Here is an 18205-nt window from a genome sequence, read left to right on the forward strand (position 1 = left end):
AGAATACTTTCATTTTCACAGAAATTTTACAAAATTTTCTTCACAGAAATTTTGTGAAAAACAATATCTTACTACCACCTGAAATAAATTGTCTCTCAGTGTGAGAGCACTGTACTCTCAATTGTTGCACATAACAATCACGATTCAATAAAATAACAATGTAGAATATTTAAACTTTACCACAATTCTCTACATTTTATCTTTTTCTCTCAGTTTCTATGACTGGACCAATCCCAATTCATTTTGAAGAAGTCATTACAGCTATTTTTGACAATGCAGTCTTCTCTCTTTGGTGTTATTGCCATGCTTTCTTGCGATCAGAGCATGATAAGAAATATAATACTTTCAATTTTGCAACAATTAAAATTTATGTTCATTATGTAGCAATACCATTTAGTAATTGTGACCCAAACATTTATTTGGTAATTTTATCAATATTTTAAAAATTCTTAAAAATAAAAGTATAGAATTCATTACTGGCAATACTAGTTGTTAAATCTAAAAGTTGTTAGTCATTTGACCAACTACTGACAGAGAAGGGAATTTTTGAAAACAAAGTAATAAAAACTATTAGCAGTTTGTTGTCCTTTACAGTGGGGGACCAGCAGAGAGTATTACTTTCACAGGAGAAAATAAACAAAGCTTTATTACCCTGAAGTTGAAAGATAATACAATCCTGTGAAATTTAAAAAATCTAATGTCAATAATTGAAGTTGAAATGATTTATAGTGAGTTGAAATTTGTTAAGTTTTTGCATTTACAGATCAAATTACAGAAAATAGAAATAAAAATCTCATTTTTTTTTAAATCCACAAGTATTTTATACTGTTAGATAGTAGAGAAAGTGTAGAAATCAAAGATATAATCGAAGTCAAGCATATGTATCAGTAAAAATACAAAAAGTGCATTAATTTACATTATGTATCCGGCAAATACTCTGTGCCCAAAGGGGAGTTAAGGTGGTTTTTTTTAATACCTAAAATTAATTTTACTGTAATTGTTGTCATAAAATACTATTATGTTATGATGTAAACAAAAATAAAGTATTTTTTCTTGTTTTCCTAGTTTTAATTTACATTGCATTGCATTTTATATTATTGTTCTTTCTTCAGAATAAAGAAAATTACAATATTTAAATGTTGGTACCATGACTAATATTTTTAGTCTTTACTCTGCTAAATTGAGAAAGCCAAAAATGAAGAAATTTATTGGAAATGATTTTGATTGAACAGAGTTGGCATCAGCCGATAGGCTTATTATTATTTTCTAAATTACATTATGAAACTTGATATTAAAATAAATACCAAACTGTTCTTAGAACATCATTGACTTTACAATTAATGCAAACTTCCAAATATGTTAAGTCAGTGATGTTCTAGGAACAGTTTATTCTATTTACTTTAATATCATGTTTCATAATGTAATTTGGAAAATTATAAGCCTATTGGCTGATGCTGACTCAGTGCAAAAACGTTTCAGAGGAACTTTTTTGTTTTTGGCTTCTTCAATATAGCAGAATAAAGATAACCTATTTAATTTTTTTCATAAAGTGAAAAGGAAGAAGTAAATGTGCATGATGTGTACACACACAACATAATATATATATGTGGTGCCTGTTCCCATGCTGATATGACTTGTCGAGTCTGATGTCGTGCACAGGCATCCTGCGCAGTTGGAAAAAAGACAGACTGTTAGAGAAAAGAAAAGAAGCAATGACAAAGTATGAACAATGTGTCCACTTCAAGATGATTAATATTTGTTTAATAATTAGTACCAAGATGATTTGTTTAGTGTTCTTCATTTTGTAATGTTTTCTGTATCGTATTAAAATATACGTCATTATATGTTGTAAGAAGCTCATCATATTCTTTCTTAAACTGTGTTCTGCATACAAGGTGCGTTCCATAAGTAATGCAACCAATTTTTTCATGATGCGATGATATGCTGTAACTTATTCTAACCTGCTGTGCTAGGTGGTGGGGAGTGTTAGCTTCAAAACTCACCCGGTCTCATTTGCCTCCAAGCTGCTGGCAGGTGAGGACATTCATTCTCGTGAACCCTGTTTTGAGTTAATGTAACACGACGCAATGGATCATTTTGTGGAGCAATGTTGCGCTATCAAATTTTGCATTAAACTTGGAAAGTCTGCCACCAAAACTTTTACATTAATTCAGTAGGCCTTTGGGAATGATTACTTGTCCAAATCACAAGTTTTCCGATGGAAGAAGTCGTTCAAAGATGGCTGAGAGGAGGTCACCGACGAACCTCGCAGTGGATGTCCATCAGCCTCCCAAATCGATGAAAATGTGACACATGTGCATGATTGCTTGAACTCTGACTAACGGTTGCACCTTCAATTGATAGCAGACACTCTAAACATGATGAAAACAACCATTTATCGCATTGTGACTGAAGATTTAAACATGAAAAAGGTGTGCGTCAAACTGTACCCAAAAGTGTTGATCGACGAACAAAAGGACATGTGAATGCTCTGGTGCAAGAGCTCTTGGAAATGTGTGAAAATGATTCATATTTTTAAAACTCAGTTATCACTGGTGATGAGTCATGGATCTTTGAGTATGACCCTGAGACAAAAAGGCAGAGTTTGGAGTGCCACACCTCAGCATCATCCCGCTCCAAGAAGGCATGCATGAGCAAGTCCAGGATCAAAATCATGCTCATTGTCTTCTTTGACGTCAGAGGCATTATCCACCACGAATTTGTACCTGTCACGACCACTGTGAACACAGTTTTTTACTTGGAAGTGCTCAAAAGAATGAAAAGGAGGGTCACACACTGCCGAAGCGACATCAAGGACGTGTGGAAATTTCATCACAACAATGTGCGAAGCCAAAGTGCCTTTGTTGTCAATGATTTCCTGGCCAGGACCCACACCCCATTGGTTCCCTATCCTCCCTACAGTCCTAACCTGGCTCCTGCTGACTTTTTTTTGTTTCCTCATTTAAAATGGGCCTTGAAAGGAAAACATTGGGACACGATTGAAAACATCAAGGCTTATGTTACATCGGCTCTAAAGGACATTCTGGAGAAGGCCTTGCAGAATGCCTTCCAGGCCTGGAAAAATCGCCTTCGCAAGTGTATTGATGCAGAAGGGTGCTATTTTGAAGATTTTTGACTAATTGTAAGAATACATTCAATAAATGATTTTTTATGAATTTGGTTGCATTACTTATGGAACACATTTTGTATGCTTCTTAACACCCAACCCAGCCCAGCCATCTAAAGACACCACATATATATATATATATACAGTTTAACCTGATTATAACGTCATCCATGGGATCGACAATTTTTTGATGTTATAACCGAGTGTTGTTATTTGTAGGGTCATGATTTCAGTACCATAAAAAGTACCAGTCTAATTTAACATCGTATGTAATGAGGACGATGGATTCATGATAGGTAGTACTGTGGTCCATTCTATTTCGTATGCCGACAATATTGTTATTCTAGCACCGACAGCAGTCGCTCTTAGAAGAAAAATACGACTATTAACCATGTACTTTTCTCAGTTGGATTTGAGCATTAATTCTAAGAAATCTCACATAATGATATTCAGGAATGGAGCAAGACTTCCTAAGAAAAATATGTCTTTCTATATTAATAATACAGAGATTGATGTGGTCAACGAAACAAAATTTCTTGGAGTAATTTTTTCACCTTTGCTTTCTTTTGAAAGACAGATTTAAGATATGATGGTCAAGGCCAATCGGTTAATCCAGGGTGTTATGAAGCTGTGTGCCAAGACTCATTTGGGTTCTATCAAAACTCAGTTTAACCTATTTCTGTCCTTGGTTTTTAACTCGGTGAGCTATGCATCTCCTTTATGGTGTCTCTCCAATGTTCAGAAGCTGGAAATTATACAGAATAAATTCATACGTAGGCTGTTTTGGTTGGATTATAAAATCTCAGGAAGTATGTTAAGATTGGAGACAAGCAGATTTAGTCCTATGGTACTCTTCATAAAAAGATGTATAAAGCTGATAATTAAGCTAAGAGACAGTGGTGGAATTACATTCAATCTCTTATATCAATTATATAAGAATTCCATACAGAAACCATCTAAAAGGAACTGGGTTTTTCTAATTTCTAAAATGATAAATGGTTTTGGCTGCTCGATTGAACCATTTATATTCTCGTCGGATCTTGAAGAACTGTGTCAACAACTTATTTGGAATGTTCTTGATATTTCTTATTCGCAAGACATATAACAGTCTCGTTTAAGAATATCACTAAATTGTTATAGTTCGATATTATTATACCCAAGTAATAATAGTTATATATTTTCGAATTTGCCATTTAGAATGAAGAGACTTTTTATTCAACTTCGACTTAATTCTAATACTTTAATGATAGATAACAAACTCTATATATATAAGAATAATTTATGCCCAAGATGTCACATGTTTTTTTCCAAATTTCATCTGATTTGTAAATGTGAGAAGAGCCTAGAGTTAAGGCAGAAATATGATCTTAGTGGTTTAAATGAATGTGATTCGGTGGAAGCGATGTATAGAATGTTCCATCGGGCAACATGTCGATTTATTTGCAATTTATATAACTATGTTATAAAGTTTTTTAATACTTAATTGTTTTTGTAATATTCTTTATGATACATTTCAGTGGAATAGCCTTTGTAACAGGCTAAGGCCTTATACTAATAGATTTGATTTGATTTGAATTTAACATCGTATGTATTTATCATAAGATTATTTCTTAATGGTAATACAGTATAATGTATCAAATTTGGTCATAATAATTTATTATTATATGTATAAAAGTGCAAACTAAATGTTTAAATCAACTTTATTTACATTATTATTATTGCTATTGCCATTTTCTAGCCTGATAATTCAGCATTGGTTGGTGTCTTGTTTTATTAACACACACTAATTCTTAAATATTCTTATAAATATTTAACTGTGATAATAACAAATACAGTCCACATTGCAACATGAAAGGAATTTACAACTATATCATGTAAATATTAGTGGCATGATTGTGCTGTGTGCCTGTAGTTTTACTATAATATGCTGGACTTTTAAGTAAATGATTACATAGTATGTAAAAAATTTTTACTTGTAATTTGTACATTTGATTGTATAATACATATGTAGCTAATAGGAATAACCTGTACAATAATTTAGAACTAATATTAAAATAATTTTATAAGTTTGGCAATGGCTCTTGTGTTTGGTGCCTTAAAAATAAATATAAATTGTTCATTGATACTATCATTTGCTTTCATTTAAATGTTATGTACTGGTACCATCCTTAAATTTTGAAAGATCCTGGAAGAGTCCTTGAATCCGGATTTCAAGGACTCTTTCAAAGTTTGCCAAAACTTTGGAAATCCTGTTTGTAATAATCTAGCAAATACTGTGAAAGCCTGTGAAAGAATACACAAACTTCTTAATAACATTATATGTGACATATTATATATACTGAAATTAAAAATTACCTGATGTGATACAGGAAAATCATTATTTGATATGTAATTCTAATGCAACAAGCTATTTAAACAACTTTTGCAACTTTTTCATTTTGCAACTTTTTTTCATTTTGCATATTGGTGTAATTTGTCTAGTCTGAAAATGTGGATAAAGATGAAAAAAACTATTACTGTAATCCTGCATGTTTTTCTTGATACACAATTGTTTTTCACAAAAATTCTCAATTTGTTTTCAGTCAATGTATGATAAGATTTTATTATTTTCAATAATAAAATTTTTTCCTAAAAAATGTTTCAGAAAACTGGTTTCATCTTATATGTTAGTAATTATAGTAATCTTACTATGATTAGAATAGTCTTTTCATAAAATTAAAATTTTTTTTAACATGTAAATTTATTTAATTTGTTTATGTAAATTTCTTAAAAATATAGTTTTGATAAAGTTTTTTAAATTTTAGAGTGAATATATCATGTCCAAAGTGTGTTGAACCTTTACATCCAAATGATATCCGCATGGTTCTTAACGATGAAAACATAATGTCAAAATATGAAAGTTTTTTGCTTCGACGAATTTTAGTAACAGATCCTGATGCAAGATGGTGCCCAGCTCCAGATTGTGGGTGAGTACAGATTAAATTTACAAGCAAAGTATAGTTTATTGATAATTTGATTCTATTTTTTTTTTTTTTTAAATGTACTATTTTATTAAAAATTGATTGATATTTCAGTTTACATTTTCTGAAAAACATTATCATCTGTATGGTTTTTTTAATTTTTGTTTCATTAACTGAATTCTGCATGTATTATTTATAGTTGTGCTGAATTGATATTGACTGAGTTGTAAATTTACTCCCTTTTTTTTATTTTTGGTAATATGGTAAATATTTAATTTTGATTTCAAATACCAAATTTTAATAATGTTTTGCTAACAAATTTTGTATAAAAAGGATCTAAAATAAAATAAATTGAAACAAATAATTGAAAATTTTATTTATTACACACTTATAATACTATATTGTTATTTTTCTTATTATATAGAAAATATGCTCTTAAAAAGCAGACTATTTAAACTATCAGTCTTCAGTGATGATCTAATCTTTGTGCAGTAATAACACATCTGAAAAGGATCTTTCCACTTCAATATTTGTGAAATGTTCAATATTTGTAAAGTAAAAGGTTTACATGGTTAAATAGAGGTGCATTTGTAAATTATCTAAAATTAAAATTGTATATATTTTTATATATAATAATTAAAAAATAAATATGTATATAATTTTAATTTTAGGTAATTATTTTTTCAATTATTATATATGTAACTAATAATTTAATTGGATTATGAATCTACAGAAACAAGAAGTGAGTCAGGGCAATCCTTTCCTTGACCCTTGGAAGGTTCTGGATTGGTTGATTGAGATTTTCAAGTTTACTGAAGAAATTGTCATAAAGTTTGAGTCTAATGTGATTTTAAAAATTTAAGAAACAAAATTATCTCTAGTGATTCTTTGGATTCTGCAGCTGAGAAAGACTGAATACCTAAGGTGTGTTTCAAAAATTTAGGTCCACTACTTTCAGTTAAGCAAACACAACACATACACACCTAAAGAAACCAACACACACATTTATTTGTGAAGGTAGCAGAAACATGTAAAAATAATATGATATCATTAAACTAGCATATTATTAGACAACTGTAAATGCATAAACACACAGTGAGATAATCCATGTGCTGCAAAAGTTTAGTTCCACCATTTAAAATTACATATTATCGTTCCAGAAACTCCTCTTTTTGCACCCCAATGTCAAAAACATGCTATCTAAAAGTTGCTGGAGCACATCTTGACTTATCTCATCCCGTACAGAGGTGGTGGCTGTCTGCAGTTCTGCAACAGTTGAAAACTGATGTTTCTTGGCATACACCTTCCTAGCAAGAATTCCCCAGAGGTTCTCCATGGGGTTAAGGTCGGGAATTAGCAGGCCACTCCATTACATGCACATCATTGTCTAAGAACCACTCCCATATAGTGTGTGCTACATGGATTAGTGTGTTGTCCTGTTGGAATGTCCAGAATGGTCCTCCAACCCTCTCTCCATATGCCATGAGGTGCACATCCAACAGTTCCTGGTAGACTCTGGCCTTCATATGCCCACTTGGAAATGCGATGTTAGTCTTCCTGTTGTATCTGAATCTGGCCCAGACCATTATTGATCCTCCTCCCATTTGGCATATGGAAAAAATCTTTTTGTCCTCTCTGATGTCATGCTAGTAGTAACACCAGCCATCAGTACCATCTAAATTAAATTTTTTTTCATTGCTGAATACTACTCGTCTCCATTCTGTATTCCAATTTGAATGTTTTCTAGCCCATTTTACCTTTCCTATTTTATGGGCTGATGTCAACCTGGGCTGATGTTTCTTCTTCTTGTACAGCAGTCGTTCATTGAGTCTTATAACTCTTGATAAGGTTGACATGAATGTTAACCATTGGATCATGTGCCAACTGTCTGAGTGATGATTCTGATTGTTTTAGGGTGTTTACGACCTGTTGAAGATGACGTTCACTGAGTGCTTGTGGATTTTGAACAGGGTTTTCGGTTGTAATCCTCTTGATTACATAATTGTTCGCCATGTTATGTGACCGATTAATCTGTTTTGCTATGGCCCTGTTGAACAGCCCTTGCTGCTTTAATGCATCAATCTTGCCTCTCTCATAGGCAGATAAGACCTTGCCATGGCCCATGTTTCCATAAAATGTTATATCAAGCTAATCACACAACTCAAAGTTGCAGCAGTATGATAATTTCACTCTTAACATGTATGAAATAGTTTGTAATGTTTAACTTGCAGGTTCATATCATTATTTCTCCTGGGGATTTGGTGGAACTACAACATATGGATTTTCTCACTTTGTGTGTTTATGCATTTACAGTTGTCTAATGATATGCTAGTTTAATGATGTCATATTATTTTTACATGTTTCTGCTACCTACACAAATAAATGTATGTGTTGGTTTCTTTAGATATGTTTGTTATGTTTGTTTAACTGAATGGAGTGGACCTAAACTTTTGCAATGCACCTTATAATAATGCTACATATATGTTGGTTGAATTGTAGATAACGGGCAGGATTATTTATTTCAGGGTTTATTTTGATATTTCAAAATCAGTAATATCATTTGTGATATTACTGATTCTCAATTTGTTTATGTAAATTTCTTTATTAAAGATTAATAAAATTACTATTATAATCCTGCATGTTTTTTCCTTGATACACGATTGTTTTTCACAAACATACATTATAGATTGAAATAAAATTTAATTAAAATTTTTTGCTGCTTTTTTTGTAGATAAAAATACTATGGACTGACCTGATAGATACTGTACACTTCATTACTAGCATGAGTTTTAATGTAAATTAGTACTTTTAGCCAAATTTCAACCAAAGTTTATGCCATCAAAATTAGTCTCTGAACTTTAAATTTGTAATTGACACTTTAGTCTGTAATTTGAGATGTAAAGGTTTGAGAAAAAACTATTTGAGATAAACATGGAAAATATAATGAATTTAGGCTATAGTGCAGGAGAAAAATAAATTTTGAGATAAACATGTTTGAGATAGATCAGGGATGAGCAACCTTTTTAATCAACGGGCCAATTTAAATTTTAAAATTTTTTGGTGGGCCTCACATAAAGTAACACTTATTAATAATTTAAAAAACTTTATTTATAATAAACATTAGAATAAAAAAATATAAAATTTAAAAAAAAGTAAAGATTTCATATACAAATTTTAATGCAAAATAAAAACAAACAAGAAAAGAACAGAAAAACGAATTTACATGAAACTTTAATGAGAAATTTGGCACTGTTTTTTCGATACAAGCTGATCAATATCAGCCGGAATTGATGAGGTAGCTATACGTACGCAGCTTTCTAATCGAGCATCACTCAGTCTTGATCGGTGGTCATTTTTGATTAATTTCATGGTTGAAAATAATTGTTCGCAAACATACGTACTTTCGAACAGAGACATCAGTTGCTTTGCATTTTTCTTCAAAAGTGGAAATTTCTCAGGGCTCACATAAGATTTATAAAAATTTTCAATGTTTACTGAGAAAAATACATTTTTTAAATCTGTATTATTCTGCATGTCAATCACTTCCATTTGAAAGTCTTCGGGAACTGTATCCACATCGATATTAAATGGCGAGGAAAACATTTTCGTGGAAACCGCTGTCTTCTCAGCTTTGAACATTTGGAATCGTAATTGAAATTCGTTGATTAAAATGTCTATATATTGTGCATATTTTTGAGAAGTAGTAATGTTTTCTTTTTCTAAATATGGAAAGTGAGACACATTATTCTGCAAAAGATGCTGTTTCCACAATTTTAATTTGCACTCAAAGCCCTGAATTTTATCATACAAATTGTGAATAAACTGTCCTTTGCCTTGAATTTCTACATTAAGATCATTGAGATGCTGAGTCATGTCGATAAGAAGCCCAAAATCGCACATCCATTCTTTATTACCAAAATGAGGAAAGGCATATCCCTTCATATCCAAGAACAATTGTATTTCGCTTTTTAAGTTGTATGCTCTTTTTAGCATTGCACCTCTACTAAGCCAACGTACTTCGGTATTAAAAACCACGTTGCCATATTCAGTTTCTAAATCTTTCAGGAATTCTTTAAATTCACGGTGATTTAACACGTGCGCCTTTATAAAATTGATTAGTTAAATTATTGGTACTGTGACATTTGGCAAACTCAATCTTTTCGCGCACACATTTTTCTGGTGAATTATGCAGTGATTAACGAATATTTCCCTTCCTGCGATCTTCTTAATGTCTTGAAATAGCCTTCCCGATACTCCTACCTCCATGCTTGACATTGCTCGTGCTCCATCTGTCGATATACCAATAATCTTTAATAAAATTGAAAAATTTTCCAACACAGACTTTAGTTCGTCGTACAAGTCTTTGCCGGTTGTAGTTACTTGCATTGGAATCAGTGAACACAATTCTTCAGTAATATTAAATTTGGTGTCAATACCGCGTAAAAATATAGCCAGTTGTGCTGTATCACTAATATCGCAACTCTCATCAAGTGCCAAAGAACAGTATTCGAATTTTGCAATGCGTTCACGAAGTGTTGTTGCTATGTTCTCGGACAAGTCTTCAATTCTCCTTGCAATGGTGAATCTTGATAAACTAATGTTTGAAATAATATTTATTTTATCAGGAAATGCTATTTCTGCAACAGCAGTCAGACATTCTTTTATCATCTCTCCATCCACAAAGGGTTTCATTTTTTTTGCCAGTATTTGACTGACAACAAAACTAGCCTTTACTGCGGTATTTGATAAATAAATAGCTTGATTTTTAAAAATAGCCTGTTGGTTTCCCAAGTTTTTCTCCATTTGATTAAACTTATCTATCCGGAGTTGTCCTGTTAAGTTTTTATATTGTTGTTCATGTTTTGTATCGTAATGCCTTTTTATGTTATATTCTTTTAATGTCGACACAGTCTCTGAGCATATTAAGCATGCAGCTTTATCTTTGACAAAAGTGAAAAAATAATCAAATTTCCACTTTTCTTGGAAATGCCTGTGCTCATCCGCAACCTTCCGTTTTTTTGTTTGCTTTTCCGACATGCTATTATGGATTAAAAATTTGAAAGTTAAAAAAATTTGTAGGAAAACTTAATTTTGAATAAACAAAAACTCTAATATTACCTTTTTGACAATAATATTGCACTCACACCTTTCAAGAAACACAAGAATTGCTAAAATTGCTAGTTAACAGCTTACCAGTCTGACTGATTGTGTGACAGAAGCAAACACAAACAAGCACAGACGCGGCGCGTTCGTATTGCATGTTTAAACAAGTTGCCGACAAGTGGTAACTCGTCACAAAAAATTGTTTCGGTTTAGTATGTACTACCATTTTATTATAATTAATTTTATAATAATATATTGATGGGAGAAAGTCGATAAATAAATTCAATTTTAGAAATGCTTGGCGGGCTGCATAAACATGTTTAACGAGCCGCAAGCGGCCCGCGAGCCGCTTGCGGCTCGCGGGCCGCTTGCGGCTCAGGGATGAGCCGCAAGCGGCTCGCGGGCCGCGTGTTGCTCATCCCTGAGATAGACAGATTCAACTGCATATCCAAATGCAAGCATCATATGTATGAAATGTAAATTATTTTACAAATAAAAAAAAAAGGATCCTAGAGCTGATGTCATAATGCAAACTTCACAATATGAGGACGACTGGATTGTTTTTATGAAATCTTTGATTTTAACTGCTATTTGAGATAAAACCATGATGATGATTATGCATTGTAATTTTAGATATTCATCTCCTTTGCAAAATAATAATGTACACATCTTAAATTGTTTATTGTCATATTGTAGATTTTGCATCAAAGAAATGAGTAATTAGTTTAGTTTTGTAATACCTAGTTGTAAATTTTACATTTATCTGTGAAAGGTTTCTAATTAATATATTTAATAATGAACAGCTTAAGACAAACATTATTTGATTTCTGCTGATCATTTATTATTATTATTATTATTATTTAATTTTTTTTTATTTTTTTTTCAATGTAGAATAATTTTAAATTTGCCATTTGGAACACATTAACATATATTTTAAATTGTAAGGTTTTATTAAGATTCCATTATTCTATGCCTGAAAAAGACAATCTGTAATTTGTGAAAAGTACTTTTAGTAATATTTTAAGTAAAATAATAATGCCAATAGACAGTATTAATATTTTTCTTAAAGTTTTTGGCATTGCAAGAAGCAATTTTGAGCATTTTACAAAAGTAATCTTTGAACAGTTTTTAAAATTTTATATTATGTTAATTAAATTATGTAATTTTCAGATATGCTGTTATTGCTAGTGGTTGTGCTAGCTGTCCAAAATTGAAATGTGAACGTCCTGGATGCGATACTTATTTCTGTTATCACTGTAAACAGGAATGGCATCCTAATCAGACGTGTGATGCAGCACGTGCTCAACGAGCTCGCCACTCTTCCAATCCTCGGTCAGCATCTGTGTCTTTTAGCCAAGATTCTATTATTCAAAGTAAGCTTGCATTGTTTATATTAATTTATTGAAATGATTTTTTTGTTTTATTATTAATTCTCTGAATACATTGTGCTGCAGTTAGTGTATAATGCCTTAACAATGATATTGTATTGAAATGTGTGGCATTTCTGTTTTTCCTATACTAATATTCAATAAATTCATTCAAATAAATTTACTTTTTGTGAACATCATAATGCATCTGTGTGCGCCTACTTGTTTATATTTAGGGTGTGTTTGTGTCATTATAACTGACTACATATGTTTGACTACACACGCACACACAAGAATATATATATATTTATATTTATCTAATACTGTTAAGAATTATAAATTACAACAAAAATGCTTTGTGCTTCAAATTAAGTCTGCCAAATATAGTCATGTAGATATCCTTTATACATGCACATATAGACAGATGCATGCACAAAACTAATGTTTATTTTATGAATTGCATTTTTTGTGACTCTATGATAATGATCAAAATTACTTTTTATTTCCCAGAACAGTGAAAGAATGAGCAATTTTATTGATAACTATCAATATACAGTGATACCTCAGTTTTCATCGATAATTCGTCCAAAAACAATTGACGAAATCCGAAACCGATGAAAACCGAGACAAATTTTTCTATAGGAATCAATGTAAATCCGATTAATTTGTTCTAGAGACTCCAAAAATACGCGCCAAAAACACATTTTTTAGAGAATGAATATAGTGTTTAATACTAAAAACAATAAGAAATGAACATAAAATGAATATATAAGACTAATATAATAAATAAATGAACATTTAACGTGTTGTTTATCTTTCTGAAGACTCTTAGCGTATGAAAGACGGTGAGGAGTGTTGGAATCAACGATCGAAATTATTGTTAAATGCTATTTGACATTGTCTCTGAAACAGAATCGCCATCTAACTGTTTTTGTTTGATCCAAATTAATAACAACTGTTCAACATTTTCAATTGTTTGAGATCTCTGTTCCGTTAGTACATTTACTCCTTTCGCTACATTAACCTCCTTTATTGCTTCCTTTTTCAACACAGTGGAACTTATTGTGGATGGCGATTTCTCGTACATGTAGCTCATTTCAGCAATCTTAATGCCGCTCTCATATTTTTCTATGATTTCATTTTTCAATTCAATTGTGTTCCTTGCCTCCTTCTTCAAAGGCCTGCTAGCTCTGGAAACTTTCTTCGATCCCATGATGGAGCAAGTCAGAGTCAAGTTACTAAACTTGATGTGCAAAAAATTGTGACCAAAACCAAAGTGCCAATGATTGCTAATTGTTCGTATCACACATAATTTCGTTAAAAAAAAAAACACCTTACAATGCACTAACACTTTCAGGAATCACACCCTGTCGTTGGTGAGATGATGCCTTCTCTTTAACCAGACGAAAGCCGCTTCCATTTTCCCGCCTAAACTGTCCTTATATATGGGCGCCGGTGGCCAGCGATCCTCCAATCAGCGTTCCCGCTCGTCTATAGCTCTCGCTTTCAAATCCAATGGATTGTACTGAACAATCACATTGGTCCAGATTCAACCAATCCTAACAAGACACGAGCCACCACGACAAACAGGAAATGAAAGCAATCAAATTGTTTCACTAGATGTGCAGGTTAATGCTTGCACAACGAGAAACAACGCCATACTGCAGAGGAAAATGTGAGTCGCTCTCTGATTTCGGCGAGGTCGTGTGGGCACACCAACGAAATCCGAGACAAGCAACGAAAACAGAGACAAATTTTTCACGAAAAAAATCGACGAAAACCGAAACTGCCAATAACCAAAGTCAACAAAAACCGAGGTTTCACTGTAATCAGTTTAGAAAAATTATGAAAACATTAAGTCTATTTATTTTTAGAAAAATTAAATAAAACTGACGAATGTACACAAACTATACATTTATTTCTGAGCTTTAATGAGAGGTTATAGAGTAATGTATTGAACAAATTACATTTTTTTTTCTTCATTGGATGGTCATCATTTTCCCTTTTGGGGATCAGAGTCACCCTTGTCCCACTAACAGCACCACAAGGGAAACGTTTGCTTTATTTCATAGACATTATTTCTTGCCTTCATTATTACATACAACAAATTATATTGACAATTATAAACATAGGCATCTTGCCTTTACAAATTTGTGGCTTCTTGTTACAGTAGAGTGGGGAGCCACCTGCTTACCCACCCTCACAACAGTATTTTTTGTGTGAAGCTTCTCACTTCCTGTATTAAGTCTTTGTTTCGGATCAACATGTAGAGATCACTGCTAGATGTGTTTACAGTCTCATTTGCCAGTAGGTGCAGTTGCATTCTCTCTTTCATGCTTTAAGCATGTGTATATAAGGTGCTTGAGGTTTTGAACACCTTTGTCACATTCACAGTTGGTATCCTCTTCTTTACCAATTCTTTGAAGGTGCTCTTTGGTATTGCAGTGATTAGAGTACAGTTGTGTACTTAGTCTATTGGTATCCACTTCAACTCCTTCACTCTCTCCTCTATACTTGGGAGTAACCAGTAGGTAAACTTCCCTTTCTCACTGTTTGTCTATTGTTCTTGCCAGTCCTTTATTGTCCCATCTCACTTTGATATTAACATTACTTTCTTTGATTATTCTTTTCACTTCCATGGCCATATGACTACTGTCATTAAATTGCTGCAGTGTCTGAATAGCAACTCTACTGTCTGTGTTTATTATGACAGAGCCAGCCAGTTGGGTGGAGATATTCCACTCACCAGGCCGAACTTTACACCATTTTAATGGCAGTGAGGTGGAGTATTTCCACCTCACTGCCATTAAAATGGTGTAAAGTTTGACCTGGTAGACCAAGCAGCAGTCGTCCAGCCTGTACTGTCTTTGGTATGTCACTTCTCCTGCTATCACTAAGTAGGACGCTCCTATCCTGTTGTTCACTTTGAGCTGTCTGTGTATATGTTTATTTCTGCACTTTCATTGTTTTCCGCTATCTTAATAGTGTCTCTTTTATATGGTCTTGGCATCATTGTTCCTCTTGATTTTAGTTCATATTCTGTTCCATTGAAGGTAACTCCCCAATATTGATGGGAAGTCCTTTCCTGCACATGTACTGTACTTCATTTCCCTCTCTTTGAGGATTAGGTCAATAGGCAGCACTCCCGCAATGACCAATAGCGCTTTGGTCAACATTGTACAAAGTGCCTTTGTTATTCTTAACCAGTTGTTTGCGTGGTACTCCCATTGGAGAAACTAGTTTTAGTTAAACTGTTGTGCAATACTCCAGTTGGAGAAAGTGTCTATTTTTTTTATATTTATAATTAACTACTGGGTGGCGATTTAAGCACTGATTGGCTTTTATCTACATAGACTAAGTGTGTTTCCAACAAATAAGATATTTGTTACCACCCTATATTTTTAAATTTACTCACAAACTCCTCCTTTCCATGTTAAGTCTATGGGAGACCCTTCTTTCTTTCATTGGACAATAAAATCCTTGTTCGCATGCCTGTTGAGCTCTAATTGGTATATTATAGCTAAATAACGATCCTTTAACAAATAAACATCAACTGGGTTTGTGGGGTTGGAAACTTTCTTGGAAAAAGTTATTTTTCTCTGAACTACATTGTCAGCTACAAATGTAAACAAACAATCATAAATCATTAGTATCATTTAATTTTTAGCTTGAATTTAATAAAATCATACATATATTTAGCCTATTTAACAAATAATAGTGTTTTTAAGACCATTCAGCTGTAAATCTTTCTAAAAACATAAACTTAGACTTTTAAAAAGTGATCACGCCCCTAGCAGAATGGCACTTGACCTAGATTTTGAAGCAACACCCCCCCAAGACAATCTGCATTATATACTATAAGTCCTATTATCACTTTACATCAATTTAGAATGCTGCAGTTTTTTTTTTATTTGACAGAATATAGACATATCTAAGTAACATATATAACAAATTAATGGAATATTTATTAAAAAAAAATTTTTTTTTAATATTTTAAAATCTTAAATTTTATTAATTTTTTTAAACTTACATAATATTTTGGAGTTAACAGTCATAAAGTGTAATATGTACGTGATAGAAAACTGAAAACAGATCATATCTACGACAATTTTTAAGCGAGATATTGCAAATTGAAAAACCACTATAAAAACCACAAAATGTCTATGCAACAGCAATTTTGTTTCAGGTTATTGAGACTAGCAGCATACAGGTTAATAATACTGGTCTTTGTGCTGAACGAAATACAGTCAAACCTTGGGTTAAAAACACCATATTTGCTCTGGTTGCCATACGATAACTCAGATTTCAAATAAGCTACTCAGCAGAGCCTCCCACCTATGATCAACTTCCTATACTTCCTATGTTAAAGTTGACAGCTTAACCAATTGACAACTGAACTATCAATTCAGTAGTGGTGCTAAGATTTGCCTCGTGTCATTAGACATCACTACACTAACCATTGATGACATTTTTGTTCAAATTAGATTTCAATGTGCATGTGGGTAAGATACTACTTCCAGTTTTCAATACACATCATAATTCAATTTAAATCAAATTAATTAGTAAAAACTGAGTTAATTGACATTGGTGTAATATGACATTCAGTAATTTGTATTTAAAGGTGCTTAATTCAAATTTAACAACAAAAATTCATTATTAAATATATTTTTATTATTATTTCTCATTAAAATCCAAAATGTGCTGTTTCTTATGGTCCTGAGTTTTAACCCCTTCCGCTGCGTTTTTTTTTTAAATTTTTTGAATAAATTATGTTTAATTACATTAAAAAATATTAAAAACGAAAAAAAAACGAAAGAAATGTGTTAATTTTGAAGAAAACACTTCAAAGTACAATTTCCTTTTTCTCGCCTTAGCGCGAAACTTGACACTGATGAGTCATTGTTTACACAGCTGGATGACCTTGAGAACAGCTGGTGTCGTGTTTCGCGGGACATTCTCATGAAACTCTCGGGAGGAGAAGGGTAAAAAGTAGGGTGAATACTAGATGGCTGGATATTTCAAAACTTTTTTTTTTAATTACGATTTTTATTGAAATTTCCGACCCCCCCGACTTAATTAAACGTAATTATAAAAAAATCTATTAATTAAAAAAATTAAAAAACTATTGGATGTTGTTTTTTACATCAGAAAATAGCTTTAAATAACTTTACCGAAGTAAAATCGGTGCGCTAGAAGTTTAGAAGGATAAATAAAGTTCTATAAAAAAATCCCATAAAAAAACAATTAAGCGTTAATTGCCCGTCATTAAGGGTTAATTAAAATCGCAATAAAATTTTTTCGCGCGGGAAAAAATTTTTCAAAAAATTTGGGGTCTGAAAATACATCCGAAAGTCCAAAAAAACATTTTTTTTTCGCCGATTTTTTTTCTCCGAGGGTCTAAAACACCATTTTCTGTGTAACGCTATGTAAACCGATCGAACTCAGTTCGATTGCGGGTACGAAGGGGTTAAGTATCTAGGAGCCTTTGTCGAGATGGGAGGAGGATTGAACTTGGAAGTGCAACATTCAGCCAGAATTAAGCGAGAAAAAAAATTTAATTATTTTACACCATGGTAAATTGAAATTAAAATTAATGACATCACTCACGTTAAATGTGGATGGTTGAACTGGAGGAAGTTGAGCAGTGT

General features: G+C 32.3%; 1 protein-coding gene across 1 annotated transcript in view; it reads left to right on the forward strand.

Moving 5' to 3' along the window:
- The window catches only part of LOC136988248 (E3 ubiquitin-protein ligase RNF19B-like), a 115081-nt gene that overhangs the window by 40981 nt on the left and 55895 nt on the right, over positions 1-18205 (forward strand). Inside the window, exons 4-5 of the mRNA XM_067286106.1 lie at positions 5932-6093; positions 12361-12563. Of these exons, the coding sequence (XP_067142207.1) occupies positions 5932-6093; positions 12361-12563 (365 nt within the window). The remainder of the gene's footprint in view (positions 1-5931; positions 6094-12360; positions 12564-18205) is intronic.

The sequence above is a fragment of the Centruroides vittatus genome, unplaced genomic scaffold (genome assembly GCF_030686945.1).
Source record: "Centruroides vittatus isolate TY-2023 unplaced genomic scaffold, ASM3068694v2 scaffold_324, whole genome shotgun sequence".
NCBI classification, from domain to species: Eukaryota; Metazoa; Arthropoda; class Arachnida; order Scorpiones; family Buthidae; genus Centruroides; species Centruroides vittatus.